Source organism: Simochromis diagramma, unplaced genomic scaffold (assembly GCF_900408965.1).
Source record: "Simochromis diagramma unplaced genomic scaffold, fSimDia1.1 OVJJ01000618.1, whole genome shotgun sequence".
Taxonomy (NCBI): domain Eukaryota; kingdom Metazoa; phylum Chordata; class Actinopteri; order Cichliformes; family Cichlidae; genus Simochromis; species Simochromis diagramma.
The window spans coordinates 5,045,015-5,066,097 of record NW_024387423.1 but is presented as its reverse complement, the minus strand read 5'-3'; the positions used below and the strand labels follow the sequence as shown (position 1 = coordinate 5,066,097).

The 21,083-nt window shown below is 38.4% G+C and overlaps 1 protein-coding gene across 1 annotated transcript; it reads left to right on the top strand.

Moving 5' to 3' along the window:
- Window positions 1-1,323: 1,323 nt before the first annotated feature.
- On the top strand, window positions 1,324-20,971 carry LOC120722207 (lysophosphatidylcholine acyltransferase 1). The gene is made up of 14 exons (XM_040013096.1): window positions 1,324-1,793; window positions 6,399-6,538; window positions 7,637-7,851; window positions 11,603-11,715; window positions 11,843-11,903; window positions 12,062-12,120; window positions 14,360-14,394; window positions 14,816-14,870; window positions 14,987-15,069; window positions 15,627-15,752; window positions 16,089-16,242; window positions 16,655-16,753; window positions 17,104-17,245; window positions 17,451-20,971. Exons 1-14 carry the CDS (start codon window positions 1,671-1,673, stop codon window positions 17,675-17,677), a joined length of 1,632 nt encoding a protein of 543 aa, XP_039869030.1. The 5' UTR covers window positions 1,324-1,670; the 3' UTR covers window positions 17,678-20,971.
- Window positions 20,972-21,083: the final 112 nt, after the last annotated feature.

The following is a 21,083-nucleotide window of genomic DNA, read 5'->3' as shown; positions in this document are numbered from 1 at the left end:
CTTTGCCGTACACCTACATTCCCAGTATTCGTGTCTATTTCCTTCATCTCCCCACTTTTTCTTTGTTGACCTTTGAATACTTTCCTGTACTTCCTCGTTCCGCCACCAAGTGTCCCTTTTCCTCTGCCCAGAGGATACATCGAATTCCTTCTTGGTAGTTTCCCTTTCCACTTCTGCTGTACTTTTGCAGTCACGGGAAACTCTACATGCACGCTACTCTACCATTCTACAGAACACTGAGGACGTTTCGAAAACATTCACATCATGAACAGTGTTGGGATTATATATATATATATATATATATATATATATATACACACACACATAGACGTCATTAGACTATAGAGAGGAAGTTCTGAAGCTGGCAGCCTGGTGTTCAGAAAACAACCTGGCACTGAACACTAAGAAAACCAAAGAGCTCATTGTTGACTTCAGGAGACACAACACTGACTTGGCCCACTGACTTGACTTTACATCAACGGGGAGTGTGTGGAGAGGGTCCACACCTTCCGGTTCCTTGGTGTCCTCATCTCTGCTGACATCTCCTGGACAGACAACATCTCAGCGGCCGTCAAGAAGGCCCAACAGCGGCTGCACTTCCTGAGAGTCCTCAAGAAGTATAAGCTGAACTCCAACCTGCTGCTGACCTTCTACCGCTCGTCCATTGAGAGCCTGCTAACCTACTGCATCACGGTATGGTACGGCAGCTGCACCAAGGCGGATAGAGTGAGGCTTCAGAGTGTGGTCAAGACAGCACAAAAGATCATCGGCTGCCCTCTCCCCTCCCTGATGGACATTTATTCCTCCCGCTGCCTCAGCAGAGCAGCAAACATTATCAAGGACAGCTCCCACCCTGGGGTTTCAACATGTTCAGCCTGCTACAGGTGCATCAACACAAAAACCCACAGACTCAAAAACAGTTTCTTCCCCAAAGCCATAACCACCCTGAACTCACACATGCACCGATAACACAGCCGCCCCCAACAGCCGCTGCAGAACTGTGCCCCCCCCAGCATGTTTGCACTGAGTAGGAGATGCTCTGTATCTCATAGTACAACTGTATAGTGACAATAAAGGTATTCTATTCTATTCTGTTCTATAAATTTTAACCCACAAGCACACCGTATTTAGGTGTGCTTGTGTTATAAATATTCATTTTTTAAAAAGTGAAACTAAATTAATAAATATCCTCCCAAATACAAATAAACAAACAAAACGTAGAGCAAATAGATCAAATTATTAAAATTACGACATTTTTGTTAAATGTGAACGCAGCATCACACCATGCTGGGCACAGGGGATCGACATGGGTAAGAAAGATTGTCTTGCGCATGCGTGATGCATGACGAGTGGAACAGCGGCTCCGTTAGCATCCAAAGCTAGCGGACTGGTTTGATTGGGGAGCACGGTGTGGAGGAAGGACTCCTGCGATATCGGCGACTTCAGACATCCCCAGCTAATCCTCGAGCCAGTCATCATCCCTCCATGCTGTCCAAGAAAGGGAGATAGCGTTAATAGCCCTGCACTGCCAGCTCAATTAGCCACTGTCCAAGACAGATAAGGGACGCTACGTTTTGCGTGAAGAGCCTTCTTTTCAAGCAGAATCAGTTTTCTGACTGAAGTATTAAGAAATACAGCTGCAGCCACGACTAATATTACCTCTATAAAAAATGAGGTTGCCGAGTAACAGACAATGTGTGATGGAAGGAGATGGAAAGAAAATGGATCAAGCTCCACCGGTCAGAAACCCTTTTGTGCACGTCTTGAAATTCACCCCACTGGAAAAAGCAAAGGTAATTTTGTGTATGTGTTTGCACGCATTTTTAACCTATTCATGCATTCATGCAGTTTTAGCTGCCCGTGGAACACTATCACTTTAGTGCGACACAGAGTCATACTGGCAGTTATTTAACTGATTCCCTTGATTGCATGCATTCAGTTGAGCTAGTATTAGCTAGTCAGCTAACATTAGCTACATACATGTTGCTTTTTCTCCGCTATCTTGTCGGTTCTACTGCCTTACTTGAATCCCCATTGAAAGCGCTGGGGGTCTTTAAAACAATCGCCTTAACTGTAGAAAGAATGTCCCATTTTACACACGACTACCTGATGTAAAGCTTGTAAATCACTCTGTCTCTCTAATAGGAGAACGAAAGTCAGTTATTTGAGCATGGCTGCCTGTCCAAGAGGGGCCTAGCTTGTTGCTGTTTAATTGTTACTCCGGCTATTAGAAAGGTTTTTTGGTGGGTTTCACTATATTGGATGACAACATTTGTGTACGTCGTTTATTTAAACATGCTTCTCTTCTTTTTTGCTCTGGCTTCGTTGGTTATCGCGGTTCAATTAACACGTGAGGATTTGGAGAAGGGGGGTTGTAAACCGGCAGACACGTTTTTTCCAACCCTCCTCCTGTCTACAAATAAAATGGATTTCCCCACAGCTCTTAATGTTTAAACAATTTGCCTTTCTCGTTGAAGATGGAGCAAAACTTTATAGCAGCTATTCGTCACTGCTGCTGCACGTAATCAGATTTTGGAGCTTTCGGGCTTCTCTGCAAAAGGAGTTAATTGGAGAGCAAGTCAGGTTTGCAGCCACTAGGCTTACACTGATCAGTTTCACTTTAAAGTCATGAAACTGTTTAAGTGAGAAGTACAGACAACGTTCAGCGGAAATTTGACCCCGCACAGATTTACCTCCTTCAGTATTGTCTTGTCCACTTTTGCTACGTGTTGCATTAGGCACAGATAATGAGAACCTGCAGTCATCATCTGTAAGCTTGAGTATTAGACTGTCATGTTCTTGAAAACTGGGACTGCTTGCGAATTAAAGGCACACATGGGCCCTTTGTAGTTAACCTCATATGATCTCTCGAAATAGCTGACACAGAGATGTGTGTACACCTGTGCGTTCATTCTAAACAATTACTTGCAATTGACTGCTTATTCTTAGCATAGATAATGTAATATGTGCTGTGTCAGTAAACAATGTGGAATTGCAGCACAGCTATGTGTTAGGTATTTTCAGTAACACAGCACAGTAGAATGGGAAGGCCAGAGTTTATGAATGAGGCAGCTCTGCCATTCTGTAATAGAGTATGGTGTTACAGATACACATAGTGACTAGGTGAAGGTCAAGCACATCTCTTTATTTGTTGCTTTTTTCCCCATAGAGACTGGAGGGAGAATTGAGAATGTGTGGTAGATAGGTGGATCAAAGCCAAGAGAATAGGCTTACATTTATTAGCTGTTCCTCAAGACTAAAACAAAAGTGTGGTTTCTCAAGCAAGTTTAATATATAAACAAAAGGGGAAGAAATAAAAACTTGTTCATGAGACTTTGAGTCTAACAACTGGACAACTGATAAGTGACACTCAAAGAGGCTACAGAGAGCATCGTGCTCAGGTCTTGCTTTCACATCCAAATGATCAACCCACAGAGTTTGTTTTCACTTCAGAGAGAAAGGGAACTGCAGTATGTTTTGTTTATTGTAAAACCGGACATTGTCACAGTCTTTCTAGTGAAACACACTCACTGAAGAAGTTTGTGTTGCATTGGTGTTTCACAAATACGAAAGACTGCCTCAGTTGTATGGTGATAATTTAATTAAGTAATGGACAATAATAGCAGGATCAGAGGAGTTGCTGTCAGACCATAAAGTTTTAACTTTATATAGTTTTGCAGGCTAACGGCTTGGGAACTGATAGGCTGTTAATGAATTGAGAATTATTCTGCTTTTGCATATTTTTAAAAGGAATAAATTCTTTTCACTGCTTTGCTGATGCTCGAAGTGGATTTCTATAAAAAGAGGCAATCGTAATAAGGTAGATAATTCTTACTAATGGGGCAAATGACTAATGTGGCTAAATCTTGGATCAACTTTAGAGGCTTTGTAATTCAATACTTACCCATTCAATCCACATAAAATTGCTCATGCAATGTCTGTAAACTTTAGTCAAGTTAATTGACTGAGAGCTGATCAGTAGGGTGACTTTATGGCAATATTTTGTGATGTTCTTGATTAGATTGTGGTCAGCCAATATTCTATGTCAAAGAACTGTTCCTGAGAAGCTTCAAAAGCTGGTGAGGTGTCACAATGCATTCTGCTAATCTTAGGAGTCTGATTTTGACAAGCCTAACCTAAAGGCCCAAATCTGTCTTTGTGTAGTGAAAGTGGAAACATTTACAACTTCTCATAATTGCACAAAACCACACCATTAAATAATATTTCCTACATGAATGCCAGAACACAGGGTTCGCTAGCAAAATACTGTCCTGTATATGATAATCGCTGTGATTCACTACTCGATGAGCGATGATATTGTGGTAACTTTTTAGTATAATTAGAAGTTTTATGTGGTCTGACATCAAGAGTGGGCACATCAGTTGTGTATAGTGCTTTGGAAAACAATACCTCCTGCCCCTTCATAACTAAATGGCCTTCAGCATTTGCTCTATAGTATCCAGCATCTACATCCACACTGAATAATAGTATGAGGGGTATGATCCTGCTCATGTAAAAGTTGTAGTTTATAAATGTTGAACATGAAATGACACAGAAAAGATTGCAGACTGCAGGTCTGATAGAGCATAGATTGATTGGCAGACCACTGCGTACTGTATTACTGTTGGCATTAGCATTGTGAGGAGCCATCACTGTTCTCTAAACTAAATCTCAGCTTCATTTTTTTTTTTTTTTTTTTTTTGTTTGAAAGTCCACTCCCAGAAGCACTGTCTTTTTCTTATACTTTTGCACGTTAATATTTCCAAATCAAGTGAACATTAAGGGTTTTCTTTCTTTTCTAACTCATCAGCGCTAAAACGAGAGGGAGTGGTTAAACAAAAACCCTCTGGGCATATGCAATTCGCTTGGATTTTTATTTGTCAATGCTGCTAATTCAGAGAAGTGTTTTACTATTAATTTGTTGGCATCTCCTTAAACACAGGCTAAAATCACTCTATTGTTTTTGTATTTTTGCTGATATTTAAAAATGGAAGAAAAAAACCCCCAAATGCACAAAAAAATCATCTTTGAGGTTAGTGTGGAACTGCGTGTATAGCTGATGTTTAACACAGAGCTCACTTTCTAACTTAGCCTTCTGTTACATATGTATGATTATGTGGTTTAACAGTTCACATTGTTTTCAGCCTCTTGGGACTTTAATTAGGACAGAAAAAAGATTCATACAGTCTGTTAGATAACATTTTTATATTTGATTACATTATAAGCCCTAAAATAAAGTTTTTTAGCACATTGCTATACCTCTTAAATTCCAAAGAGTCCCTTTACTAGCATTGCCTGTTGACATTCATGTATTCCTGTGCTTTGAATTGATCTTTCAATAGTGCACAGGTTAAGACAGCGGTCCCCAACCCCCGGGCCTCGGACCGGTACCGGTCCGTGAGTCGTTTGGTACCGGGCCGCGAGAGTTGAGGCTCAGGTGTGAAATGTACGGTTTTCAGGGTTTTTATCGGTTTTCAGCGTTATTTTGTTATCATTTTTATCGTTAACTCAGTTTTCCTGGGTCTTTTCATGTGTGTTATGAATAAATCTTCTTTTTTTCGGTACCGGTACTAGTTTTATTTTGTTGTATTTATCCGCGACACCTTAAAGGCCGGTCCATGAAAATATTGTCGGGCATAAACCGGTCCGTGGCACAAAACAGGTTGGGGACCGCTGGGTTAAGACATTCTTAACAACAGGAACCCCCAGCCCCCCCCTTTTTTTTTTTTTTTTTTTGAGAATGTGTTTGGCATTTTAAAATGCAGTTTAAACTGAATTTGCTGTTAGATAAGAACTCTCTCCTGATAAGGTAGGCCACTTAGACTTGATGTTTAACAGCAGTGCTTGCTATCAGGACAAATATTGACAAAAGATAAGGTGTGCTATCAGGCTCATGAATAGCTTTTAAATAAACAGTCATAACTGAATCTTTAGAGTGAGGTGCAAGGATTATCAGAGCCTCTAAGAATGCACAACTTGGTATATAACATGTCAGCTTTAAAGGATATTGCTTATGAGTATAGGAAGTAAACCCATAAGACAAATTTGTATTGCGTAGTCTTAAATTATAGGAGCTATGTTTAGAGGCCATGCTACAAACTCGCTGCCATTTATACTGTGTAGGACACGCATATTAGGCACTTGTTTGTGTGTGTTGCTTATTTTACAAACACACAGTCATTTTACTTGTTTGAACTGCAGCCTGAGACCATTGTTGTTCGACCATTAAAGCTCCAGTTTGGCAACCTGAACAGCTATGAAGTTGCTGACATACCCATCCTGTTAAGAGATCACTTCAGTCATGGATTCATTCTGTAGGCTGAAGTCATCCTTTTACAAATAAGAACTGTAGCAGTATAGAAAATAACTGATCTTTTTGCTTTTTCTCTATTTCACAGATTGCGTTAATGACAGTCACGCTATTCCCCATCCGTCTACTCATAGCTGCATTCATGATGTTGCTGGCCTGGCCTTTTGCCTTCATTGCCTCAGTGGGGCGCTCCGAGACCACCGTTGAACCCCAGTGCCTCTGGAGAAGGTGGGTGTTTTTTAATGTATAGCTTTCGATAATTAAAAAAAAAAAAAAAAAAAACAACTGGTAGAACTGGCTCAAAGTTCAGTAATTAAGCTCGAGTGGCTCCATAGTGTAATGATTTGCACATTGGCCTAAGAAATAAAAGATCCCTGGTTTCCCTTTGGAGTTGTGGGCATTCAAACATGGAGCTATGGCGACCCCTCTTGAATGAAGGAGTTTAGAATGCAGAGTCTAGTACTGTTAAACTAATGTGCATTGTTATGGTAGATTTGTGATGTGCTTCCCTTGCATTACTCATTTTATGTTTTCGAAGGAACTGCGCAATGAAATTTGTCAAAGTATGTGACTTCCTATGTTTGTTGAGTTTGTACGATAGCATCCATGTTCAAACATGTTTTTGCCAATCCAGCACCGTCTTTCTATAATTTAGTTGTGGAGGTGGTGCCTACTTCCTCCTGACAGTAGCCAGTATAAATTGAGGAATTTATTGATTTTTAAGACAAGAAACAATTGCATAATCATGAGCATCGTTAATATCAAGTTTAGTTTGGCTGTTGACAGCAGGCCCTGTAGGGTTAAAGCACACAGTTCTCCAGCTAGTCTTTGCTGTCTTACTCACTTTATGATGATACCAACCAAGCACTTTTTGTTGAATTTAAAGCTCTGATGTACTTAAAGTGCTGTGTGTCAAATAGAAATTTTGTGATACTTCTGGTAAAAGGTGTTTTTAGTGAAACTTAAATTATAGCTAGTTTCTTGATTGGCCTTGACTGGAAAGATGACGGATATAATTCTGTCTTAAGTTGTGAGATCTCACCGGTAATGTTAGTGAAGAAACAGCGTGAGAAGTAATACATTTGAAGAACTAGACCCCACACTGTGCATTACAGGTGGTTATGGTGTCAGTTCCCTTCTGGTCACCACTTATTGAAACAGTTTATTTTCCATAGCAACTTACAACACTAATCCTGTGTCCCTTATGACTCTATTGTGAATATTGGTACTGCTGTTTTAATAAACTATGCTATATCATTTAAAGTGTTTTCTTTTATTTGCAAGAAGTGAAAAGTGCTTCTCACACATGGATGATCTTGTTTCCAGACTGGTGGACATCATTCTGAGAATAATCATGCGAGTCATGTGGTTTGCGGGAGGGTTCCATTGGATGACTGTGAAAGGGCGAAGGGCATTGCCTACAGAAGCACCTATCCTTACCCTGGCACCCCACTCTTCTTACTTTGATGCCATCCCAGTCACCATGACAATGTCCTCAATTGTCATGAAGGCTGAGAGCAAGGATATACCTCTCTGGGGAAGTAAGTAACCCCACCACCACACACACGAACACACAGGCACACACAAAAACAAAATCTCATTGCTCATGACAGTGAGTTACTAGATGCATTTCAGCAGCACGTGAGGGAAAGATGATATTTGTGGTATGTGGCTTGTACAAAGGGGAAGATTATCAGTACAGCATCAGTAAGACAGTTCCCATGACTTTGCTGCCGTTACAGTCAACAGGGGATTGCCCACTCCGATTTGCATTTAATTTTGATAAGTTAAAAGCAAGTGTAGCTTGGTTTTTGTTCAGCCTTGTGTAGCTTGGTATAGCAGTGCTATACCTCAAAAAAAAAAGACAAAGAAAATACAGATGCTATGCTGTAATGAAAGCAGATATTATACTCCAGAACAACACGTTTGAGTTTTCAACTGTGACTAAACAAGGTAATTTTGTTAAAAAGAAAAAAAAGTCAAACTTGAATGCTCAGTGTTACACTGTACTCACAACATTCTTTAACCCACAAACATGTCAAAAGGAGCCAAGTCAAAATATAAGTGTCTGGATAAAAGACACTCAGACTAATGATTTTTTTTAAATTTTATTCATAGCCAGACATAGATCCCACAAAGCCAAATACTTATTTAGCTAGCTGTGTGGCCTTGTCTTTGCACAACTCAGAGTAACATCCAGAGGACAGGCAGGACTTGCTTAGACGCACTCAGTACAATAATATAAGTCAGATCCTATCAACTAGGCTGCAAGTTCAACAGTCTTCTCAATTGCCAGTTCAGTCACCGGTTCTTATGTCCCCGTAAGCAGAACATGCTGTGAAGGTGTTTATGTGTTATTTTTGCCTTCCTTTCTCCTCCTGCTCTGCCTGCTGAGTCAGTAATTAGCCACATTGTTAGCTCCAGGCTGAGTGAAGCTCGGCCAAGTTAAAGCAGCTTTACTTGTGTTGCAGGATTACGACCATATTTCAGCATATTTGTTTATTGGCAAATTGTCTGTTTAAACAATATGCAGTCAGCTATTATGATTTGGATTAGCTGGGCTAAAGTGTAAAAAATGCAAATGAATGCATTTGAAATTGTAAAAATATATTGAATTTTATGCTGTTATTCTATTGTTTCTACTATCTCAATATTGGCTTTCCCTAAAATGTTAAAGGGCCTCTAATGTTCTTTAGGGTGACAAGTCCTTTTGGACTTGCAGTAGGAACCAAGCACAAGGGCATGGCCACGTGGAATCCAGAATAAGCATTAAGACCTGATCAGCCAGAATGACGTGTGCAGAGCGACTTGTAGGGTTCTTGCGAGAGATGTAATCCCTTCCTGTCAGCAGACAGCTCACAGTTGAAATCATTTCTTCTTCTTCTTGTCATGGTCTCACCTTCTTCTTTCTTCATTTTGTTCCCTTACTACTCTCAAACTTCTCTCTTTCTCTTGACTTTCTGTATGAGCAAAGAGAGGCTTTTTTTTTTTTTTTTTTTTTTTTTTGTCTCGGTAAAACGAAAGATGCTTCTGCTCTACAAAGTCTTTAACCCTAGTCTTTGCCTACTCAGTTTCCTGTTTGTCATTGCACATGTCCCTTTGCACGTCTACTAGTGCACAGATTGCACATATATTGGACAAATATTTAAATTTGTTCTTTCAGTTTATTATGCACCAACAATAATTTCACTGCATTACGCAAGAGTACTTTTTTGGCTGTGAAATGAGCAGTTTTGTTGTTACGGCACAAAGAGCGCTGTAGATGCAGTAGAGAAGGTCAGAAGGAGCTGCATTGCATATAAGGTGCAAAGAGAGGAACTGTAGTAGTATATGAGGATGGTGCAGAAAGTGTATGAGGACAGCAAAACAGTGGTGAAGTGTGTAGTAGACGTGGCAGACGGGTTCAAAGTGGGGGGTGGGATTACATCAGGGATCGGCTCTGAGCCCCTTTTTGTTTGCAGTTATGATGGACAGGTTGACAGATGTCATCAGATAGGAGTCTCCATGGACTATGGTGTTCACAGGTGACATTGTGCTCTATAGTGAGTTGAGGAGAGCAGGTGGTAAAGAGCCTGGAGAGAAGAAGAATGAAATTCAGTGAATGAGAGGGACATGGGTGTAACAGTGAAGCTGAGGGTAGATAAATTTACACTCCAGGGGTTAACCAGCCAAAGCAATAGACAGTGCTCTATAGATGTGAAGAAGAGAGTGCAGGCAAGGTGGAGTGGGTGGCAACAAGTGTTAATGTTCTCATTACAACTTACATTTTAGTGATCGGGCTTAGAAAAACAAACAAATAAATAAATGGTCTAGCATTACATTGGGCAGTTGCTCTGTAGCTGATAATATGCACACAGTTAACTGGTTCAGAACTGTTGTTGTAGATTGTGTCAGTATGTAAAGGTTAAAGTTTGTTTCAAATGCAGGTGATTATCATCAACCAAGCCAGCAGCAGTGGACTGACAAAAGCTCCAGCGTGTAACTTCTGCCAGCAAAAAACCTGTGTCACTGTCAACAAAATAAAAAGAATCATATCATATAGACGGACATAACAAATAGTCATACAGCCACCATTACCCCTGTTGTCCCTGGTTGTTTTTCACAGATCGATAGTTGCACTGACCATTACTGTTGTTTTGTTGTGCTCTGAATTGAAATCGCAGCCGGAGGTGTTTCAAATCAGTTATCCCATTATCTGACGATGGTCTCTTGGTCATGAAAACAATGATGATTAGAGGGCTGTACGTTATGTCCTGTGTGTTTTAGTGCCACCTTCTGCCTGCTCAGAGTTCCTACAATGGAAACGTGGCTTATATTTAAACATTAGATGAATCAGAATCAGAATACTTTATTAATCCCAGGGGAAACAGTTGCTCAAGGCAGTAAGAAAATTAACTAGTTAAAAAACAATATATTACAAAATGGTTCTTATAAATACAAATAGCTCTAATATATAGATATCCCAATATATCAAACAAAATTGAATATGGATAAAGTTTTAATTGAGGTCCCTCTCTTATCATACTTATTTTGTTATTGTCTCTGTACGGTATGTGCAGATCTTAAAGGCGTGCAACTACTGCATTGTGTATTTGTGCTTTAGATGGAGGAACTGTACATAAAGATGACCACAGGCAGCAATGATTTCTTGTGTCATTCAGTGGTGGATTTGGGTAATCTCAGTCTGTCACCGACTGTGCTCCCATGACTGGCCAGCATGTCACTGAGTGGGTGGGGGTTATTCTACAGAATTGATTTCCTAATCTGTCATCAAAAGGGGAAGTTGACATCAAATGTGTGACAGTTTTTGTTCCTTAATAGCTGTGTTCCTTGTAATTGTGTATCTCCTTCCGTATATTTATGAGTTATACTCACTGAATAAAGTACACCATTAATTTTTGTTTTTTGCAGCAAAAGGAAATGCGAGTACAATGTAAGATATATTTAACAATGATTTAATCCTGCAAACTTTTTGTGGATCTTACAGATTTTCATAAAATTATGCGTTTTTTGCTTGAAATGTATCTAATCCCAGTCATTATTGGATACTGTTTTTCCTTTGTTGTGTTAAAACCGTTAGACTTTTGATTGAGTTTTGAGCTAGCAAAAGATTATATCTCTGTCCGATTAAATTATTCTGTGTAGTGAAGCGTTTGTGCTTTTGATGTTTGACAGTTCTACATTTACGATTGGGATATTTATTGCGGAAATAGAAGTATTTGTTGTTTGCAGCAATGGCTTCTCAAGTAATTTCTATCTGAATTTCCTCCACTGTCTTCCTTCTGCTTCAAGCTTTGATTAAGTACATCAGGCCGGTGTTCGTTTCCCGGTCAGACCAGGACTCCAGGAAGAAGACTGTGGAGGAGATCAAACGCAGAGCCCGCTCTGGAGGAGAATGGCCTCAGGTAAGTTGGTGAAGTTATGCAAGAGTCATCATGTTGCACCAATTAAATGCATGAATGCCATGATCTGTTTTTACCAGACATTGCAGTAAACATCAACCACTAACTAGTTTCCCTCTCATAAATACAGATCATGATTTTTCCAGAGGGAACGTGCACCAATAGATCCTGCCTAATCACCTTTAAGCCAGGTAAGTACCCATGTTTTTTTTGTTTTGTTTTCTTTTTTTTAACTGTGTAATTGCTATTCTAATTTTTTCTTAGACCAGCATGTTTCCTTTACAAATATAACAAATGAAAACTAGTCTCCTGTCTTGTTTTTGTTGTTGTTGTTTTTAAATCCTCGTAGGGGCCTTCATCCCAGCTGTACCAGTGCAGCCTGTGGTCATTCGTTACCCTAATAAACTGGTAAGTAAATTGGCAAAAAGTTGTTTTTTTCCCCCCTTAGCCTTTTTGTCATTAGGTGATAGATTAGAAATAGGAGCTGTGAAATGTAGAAAAAAAACAAATCTAGAATCGTGTCCTGTGGCCTTAATTCATTTTATTCGGAAAAGCACTCGTCCCCCTTTTTGTTCCTCAAACCAATTGACTGGTTAACCATGATGCTTTTGTTTTGGAATTTTCAAATACCTAAAATGTTGATTGATGCCAATTTGTTTTGCCATTTTTTTCCTCATGATGGCACTATTGGCTTTACTTTTATGATGCCGAAATTGCACAATGATAATAACTGTGCAGTAGTGCAATGATGCACAGCAAGGCTACACAGCACCATTTTCTTAGAGTTCTGCTGATATCACAGCAAATTATCTTACTATGACTGCAGAATTTAGTCATTTAAAAGCATAACAGCTTTCTGAGACATAATTTTACATATGAAAATTACATCTGATGAAAATGAAGTCTGTGTCCACAGCTAGAGGAAAGAAAGGGGGGTGGGTTCCACAGCTTTAAAGAGTTAAAAGCGATTCCAGAAGAACTGGCCATATGAAATCACTCTAGCTGAGAAAAAACTCTAGTGATGCCCATTTTGCCCATCTGTATTCAGCCGCAAAGCATTAGAACAAAGTACAGAAACCAATTTTTAATAACTTCTAGCTAGTCTGTGTGAATATTAATTCCTGGGCTGCCTCATTTGGATTTAACCCTTTAAAGCCGGTCGGAGCGGACACGCTCCATTTTGCATAACTATTTTTAAATCCCAGTAGCACTGCAACCACGTAAGCTAGCGCAATAATTTTTTTTGCATATGAAACCGGAGGAGTTTTACTTACATCTTATGCCATCAGCTTGTCCTCGGTCACAGTTTCCTTCCACATACAGCTTTGCAAAAACTGCATAAAAAGCACTTGCAGCAACAAAAACATAATATTCCAGAAACACGCTTTGCCGATCCGATCAGCTGTTTGTAACACTTCCTACGTCCATCAGCGTGAACTATCACATGTCCGGCATGACCTGCCCGAAACCGGAAGTGACGTCATTTTTGCGGAAATGTAGTTTTTTACCATCGTGGCCTTATGAGCCTGTACTTGTGTTTTTAAAAGTTATGTTTGACTTTATGACTTTCTGTGTCGTTTCTGGGATGCTGAGGACTCCTATTGCACTGCTGGAAATATTTTATTTTGATGCATATGCTGTTATTTTGCAAATTTGCACTATAATATATTTTTTCGTTTTTCCTGCAGTATATGAAAATTGGTGTATCTCAAAAATAAAACTATGAAGACACTTAAAATAAATTTCCTTTCGTGGGAAACTAGTTTGTGCAACTTTTTTGTATTTACAGTTTTGAGGGATAAGCCTCTTAAATTTCTCTAACTAGAAATATATGTTAAAAAATCAAAAACGATTTTAAATTTTTTTTGTAGTTTATTGCACTTTTTGCAATTTATGTAATTACTATGCACTTAATGCAGACATATTATTAAAATTTGGGCTATAATGGTTGTATTGATGTATAGCAACTTGAAATGCTCAAAAATGGCTCCACAGCATGTAAAAATATACTATAAGCTCTGGCGGACTTGGTTCTATGGTAGGTCTTAAAGGGTTAATAGGTGTCACGTGAGAACAGTAGACTTTTTAATATAATGGTAATAAAAAAAAATTAAAAAAAATTCAGTCTGCCATGAAGCATAATGGATTTTGAATTTTATTGACACACATTATCTTACAGTGTTTACATTTAAGGGGTTAAACATAGCATTTCCATTTTTTGGAGCAACCTTATTTTCAAAATTTAAAAGGCTAAAGAATCATTAGCACAATGAATCTCTTAGCTTTGGAAACCTAAGCACGTATCCAGGTGAAGTCTAAAGCTAATAAATGTTTTCGCTCTGAGTAAACGCATCAAAACTGTAACATATTGAAACCTGTATGAAATGCTTTTTGGGGGTGTCTGAAAAATGTTTGTCCAAACTGAATTTTAATGTGCTAGAGTTGAGTATTTAATTGCACACTTAACTTACCATAAACTAATTACACTGTAATCATTTTTAAACTGATTGAAAATAAGCTGCCTGTGAGAAAGAAAGCTGGAGCAAAGTTATCACTTGAACCAAGAAATAAAAAATAAAAGTGTGTTTGAGAGACTAATAATTTGTCTCTTCTTCATGTGGTTTATTTATTTATTTATTTTTAACAGGACTCAATCACATGGACATGGCAAGGCCCAGGAGCGTAAGTACAGAATTTCACACAGTTTCTTAATTTAACACTTTGTGCATTCTTTACATACTGTAACTAACATTGTTTTAAGTCAAAATCAGACCTAAATAAATCAAGAACTAAACTCAAAATGACAAATATGGAAATTGCATAGTATTTACACACAATCTCACATGACTTGATAATTTGACAGTGTTTTAATTTATTTATTTATTCTCGCACGTTACCTTAAGCTTTCCCAGCTGGAACTTAAATATTAAAGTGTTTGAAAATTTGTGCATTAAGAAAATTAAATAAACAACAAGAAAAATGTAAGAGGTTTTCAGTTGACGTGTTGTCTGTGCAGGGCTTTCCCTTTTTTTTTTTTTTTTTTTTTTTTTTTGTTTGTTTGTTTGTAATTTCTTTTTGTTGTTGATGTCCTGTTATTATCCAGATTCCAAATTTTATGGCTGACACTCTGCCAGTTACACAATGAGTTTGTGATAGAGGTAAGTGTGCATTACTGTCAATACAGATAATTGCGTATCTACCCGTATAAAAAAATATGACAGAGAGAGAGATGCTAATGATTTTAAAAGATATTTTTGGGGGGGGCTTTCTACAGTTTCTTCCCATCTATACACCCTCAGAGGAGGAGAAGAAGAATCCTGCACTCTTCGCCATCAATGTGAGACGTATCATGGCTAAGTATGTTGAAATAATTGATCATATTATATACATTTCAACAATTTCTGTACACAATTATGTACACAACACAAAGTTGACTGAGGTTATTCTATTATTCCAATTTTGCCTCTTCATTTAAAAACGGTGAATGCGGCATACGTATATAGTTTGTCTGTCTCTAGCTGTAAAGTTGTATTAATCCACATCTTTTAGATTTTCTTTGTCATCTAATCATTAAATAAAGTATACACTGTTTAGAAACTTTGCATTTTTCTTTATAAGTATAATAATTATATATAAAATACAATCCTAAATGAATGTGAACCACCTAGTTATATTGTCTTATGCTGTGTAAGGGCTATACTTGCCTACTAGATTCCTACATTTTGTGCATTATTGCTTTGAGCTACAAATGGGAAACTTCAGCTCTGCAGATTCATGGAGACAATTTGGAACATTGTTCTCAACTTCAAAGTAGATGTATCAGATACTTTCTCTGCGTTATTGGCCTTAAGCAAAGTTCATATTGATTTGCACAAACTGATGTCCCATCATTATCTCTCCTGTGTGGTGCACAGAGCCCTGGGGGTACCCATCACAGATTATTCATTTGAAGACTGCCAGCTGGCCATGGCAGAAGGCCAGCTGAGGCTGCCAGTCGACACCTGTCTGCTGGAGTTTGCCAAGCTTGTCAGGAGACTGGGGTGAGTCATTCAAACTTTCCAAGGCAATAAACCTATCAAAGATGACTAAGTAAGGGGCACAAGGGTGAGGAAGGCAAAATATTCTCCCAACACTGCAGGGATTTAGCGTTTTGCCTAGCAGAGAATGAAAGAGTCGAAACAATGAAAAACATGTAGCTTGTTGGGGGGGAAATGCAAATGAGTAGAACGGAGCACATAAATATTATACAGTATAACTGTAAAGTCTATAGAGTTGTCATAGCTTGCTCATTCTCAGGAGCACAAGTCTTCTCATTTTTTCCCCTCTCTCCTTGCTTACACTGTTATTCTTATGTTATTATGTTATCGCTGTCCCAGATTGAAACCACAGAACTCCGAGAAGGTTTTGCAGGAGTATGGGAACAGAGCCAGGAAGCTTGAGGGGCAGAAGCTGGGACTGGAAGGATTTGCACACTTCCTTGATGTGCCAGTTTCAGATATGCTGCGAGACATGTTTGGTCTTTTTGACGAGGTAACAACTGCAGCGACCTTTTACTGATAACCATGATTACTCTGCAGTCTTTCACAGTGGTTACTGCTGCTACTTGAGTGCATTTTGTTTTATTATTTTTCACGTTTAGTTTTTATTATGCAAATACAGAACAGCAGTTTTAGAAAAATGCACAACTGAAGGAATATTCGTTCTAGTTTGGGGCGTGATTGAACTAGTCTGATGAGAAAGTGCTTCTAGAAAACTGGATTGTATGCGCTTTCTTTAAACTAAACCCAGTGTGCATATTTGCATAATGGAACCTAAACAAGAAAAGATTTGTTGCTGCAATGTGTTTTTGACCTAAATGGCTATCGGCCAGATGCTTCTGTGAAACATAGCAGTCTTGCTCACAGTCTGATTTCATTTTTATTGTGGTCTCTTGTCTTTTCAGCATGAAGATAACAGAATGGATATTAGAGAATATGTGATAGCCTTATCTGTTGTATGCAGGCCTGCCAAAACTCTGGAAACAATGAAATTGGCCTTTAAGGTAAGATTTATGCTTATCTGACCAACTGGCAGAATAGTTTTGTGCTTCATAAGCACCAGCATAACATTTGCTCCATTAACGCATCTTCTGGGTAGTACATTTATATTTGTCCCATATTTCAAAAACTTTGATGAAGTGTGCATTTAGGGTTTCACTGAAGCCGATCAGTTACTCTGGGTATCTATAAATCAGCTTGATGAAGTAAGGTGAGAAGAGCATGATAATCTTCTCTTCTTACTTGCTTGATATTTGAGTTGAGCAAGGGCTGTCACCTTATATGCTGTTCAAGTGGCCCTAAAGCAAAGCCAAGGAGAATATGTTTTAATCTTATCATATTTCCTCTTCCCCAGATGTTTGAGGCAGAGGAGGATGGTGCCATCACAGAAAGCGAGTTAGCAGTTATACTTAAGACAGCTTTAGGCGTGAGTCACATCAGCGTGTCACATCTGTTTACCGCCATCGACGTGGACGACACAGGGAAGATCACATTTGGTAAGAGATCGAATAAAACGGCCATAAAAATATTTCACTGTATTCTTTTGAGCTATAATTAGTTATCAAAGTGAGTTTTTTTTCCCCTCATGCATTGGATTAGATTTGACAACCAGGACACTTTATTTTAAGATGCCCTCAGTCTCTTGGCAGTTTTTCCTAATGCTGCCTTTGTGTCTGGCACCCCCATGTGGTCTTTTCGCAGACAAGTTTAGAAACTTTGTGGAGCACCACCAAGACTTTGCTGACGACTACCTGTACACAGAAAACACAGACCTCCACAGTGCTCCCGACAATGATCACCAAACCCAACCCAGCCTGTCGACACTGAAAGTGAAAGGAGCCGCCGCCACCAGCAAAACGGCTAATGGTATCTGTCCCGAATTCAGCGACCACGATGGCACAATAGATGGACTCAAGAAACACAACTAAAAGAGTTTAGAGAAATGGATGGGGAAAGCAAACCCCTCTCCTGGTGAGAGGAGTGTTGTGTAAGGGGAGCTGTAAATTGCTGAATAAGAAGGGACTATCTTTCATTAATCACAAATACAAAAATCAAGTTTACCATAACCTTTTATTACCATTGTATCCGTGAAATTTATGAGATTTTCAGCCTCTAAAAAGTTTATTTTGTTACTTTTTTTTTTTTTTCCTCTTCCATAGTAAGATTTGTCAGAATGCCAAACAATGGCTGTTAGGGTTACAATACTTGAATACTTGAAGCGCAGGCACATATTACAATTTCTAGGGCAAATTCTTTTCCCTCTAACAGAGTATGGACTGTCCTTTGATTTTTTTTATTTTATTTTTTTTATTTTTTTTTAAATATATAAATGAGGGGAAACTGAACAAAATGAGCCCCCAGTCATCTCTATTTGGTTATCATTGATTTGTAACTTTTATCCATTTCCTCTCTTTATGATAGCTGCCTTTTGAGTAGAAAGTGCAGAAAGGATGGGCTCAAGTTAATTTAAGCAGGATTGAGGATTAAATGCTGAAAAAGGAAGGCCTGAGGGTACCAGTGACAACTGTTGGACTACTTGAAGTATTTAGCTTCAATAGCCACATTTGAGGTTAACTAGGGTCTCTGCAAGTTTGTGGTCATACTTGCTATGAGCCTGGTGTGTGTGTGGGTGTGGGTGTATTTGTACATAAATATAATATTTGATTTCGCTCAGGGTTCAGAGACAAAATTGAAAAACTTGTATGATGTCACAATTTTTGGCGTTCAATGGATCACATGCATGTACATTCCACAGTTTGGTCATTTCTCACCCGCATAAGTTTTTTTTTTTTTTTTTTTTTATGTTTTAAAAGAAATTACACTTGGACCAAAAATGCATTTGATGATTTCACGTCACCTTCTAGGTTTGTTACTGTCCTTTTGAGCTAGTTGTGTAATGTTGAAAAGAGTGGAAAAACATCACTGTACGTGACCGCTGAAAGCACATTCAGTTAAGTAGCTTAGTTGGATATTTTAAAGGCAAAAGTGTATTTTCTGCATTACACTGTTATCCTTGTAGGACCATATTATTGTCAATTAATCTTCCCTAATGACTTCCAGGATGGAGTTTGCTCCTTAGTCATCTGTAACATTGTGCTTCATACACCCCAAGGCATGTTTTAGATCCAAACACCTTTGCATTTAGTGACATATTTGAGGGACCAGTCTGTTGTTTGAAATGTCTGCCTGTAATTTTACTTTTGGTACACCCCCCCCCCCCCCCCCCCCCCCCTTCCCTCCAGGGGTTTGATTTAGTCACTCAGTAAGGGGGTGAGGTTGTGATTTCAATTTTAATGACAGTGAAGGGATTTAATACAAATTAAGTTTAAGGTTAAGTAGTTCCTCATTTAGTTCTTTGGTCAGATTTTTATTTTATTTTTATTTTATTTATTTTTTTTTATTTTGGAAACAAATAAAATGAGGGATTTTGGGAGATTATTTTAAATCACATTCCCATCTCATCTGTGATCATTCATAGTGTATATGTATCCCATTATGGCTTTCAGTGAAGCAATATTTCACATCTCTTAAGCCTTCTCAAGATGTATGCTTTTGCAGAGTTCTTATATGCATTTTGAATATTCCAAATGCAGGACATTTTGTGAATTTTTGATATACGTATATGACTGATTTTTATTTTCACTGCCATGACAAAGATCTGTGATCTTCTCTGCAGATTTTATTGTTGATAAATGAGCCACATTTTATTTTTCTTTGTGTAATAATGCAGTTGTTTTTGTGCTGTATTCCTCCTACACTATGAAAGGTTTATTGCTATATTATTACTATTCGTGATGATAGCCTTGAATCTGTAGAATTTTTATGCGAAAATCAAGAATGTATAGACAATCTTGTCACAATTGGAAGCCACTCGGCACTGATCTCCAGTGGACATTTTCCTAGGGAATTAAGGTTTCAAAAGTTTTGTTTTCTGTCTTTTTCACCCCCCCCCTTTCCTCCTTGTTTTACTGATGTGTGATGTGTGCAGGTTGAACTAAGTAAAGTGTGAGTGTGTACATATGTCGAGCCCTGAGGTGAAGAACCGCCACATGACGGGCCACATCATACAGACACTCCAGACTGCACACATGTCATGACAATCTTTTGGTATTGTCTCCATACTTTGTCATTGAAGTTTTATCGATTTGTGCTTGCACTTTAGTAGCTTTTCCTTCTTAAATATTTCACATTGCTCTAAAGCATGTTGCATTTGTAGACAACAGTATTGTAGGTCATTTTAATGTGATTCTTTTTTTTTCTCATGTATTTGTTACAGTAAATGGAGCACAGAGAAAAGTATAGATCACAAAGAAAGCTGCCCCCCCCTTTCCCTTTTTAGCCCTACTTTTCTGCAACATCTCAGGATTGTGGAAATTTTGTAGCCTGAAATTGAATTTGTGAACTTCTAGGACTAAGCATCAGTGTAAAGATTTGAATGACTTAAACCTGTTTGCACCGTGAAAATGGATAAGTATTAAATGTACTTCTTAGTGATGTGATTTTTCTAATGCATAGTTAACAGGTCACTCTGTATGTTTGAAACCATACTGTTTTTGTATATAAATGGGGAATCTTATTTTGAATTACGGCTGAAACCGGAAGTCAATATTTCAGCACCTGACAGAATGCGATTTATTGAGCCACAGTAACCCCTCCTGCAGTTTTATTTTAAATGGAAAGCTCCACTGGACGGTCAGAGGATGATGATGTACTATGATATGTATTCAAGTCAAAGATCTGCTTTTTTATATAGTCAGTATTTATATTCAGAACAATTCTGCATTGGGGCTATATGGAAAATACTATTTCAATTTCCTTTCATGACTTTTTTGTCTCCCTCCACTCACATATTTTCATTTCAGGTACCTCAGTAGAGGCAGTGTTTTTCCTGACTTTGTATCAATCTGAGAAAATGTAAACCTATGAGAGAACTTGTATGCTATTACTGCCTGCTTAAACAGTTTATCCAACAGTGAGCCTAAGACGAAAGACTTGTGTACTCTGAAAGAGCGATATTAACTTTCTGATGGCTCACTGTATATGGACCATGAAACTGAACTACTTTTCTCCTGTAGCTTTACTTCAAACTTTTTTCTGAATAAGTTTTTGTTTTTATTTTGTTAATGCATTTTGATGATTGAGAGTTTTGAATTTGTTCAGGACTGCTATGATATAACTTGTTAATGTGACTCGCCGATGGAATTAAAGAAGCATCAACACTCCTCCTGTCTCTGTCACAGTGTTATTGGGTCATTCTGTAACATAGGTTTTATTATGTGAGGTTAGGGTGCAATGACTTCTACATCAGTACAAGAAAGCCTTTGCAGTGAAAAA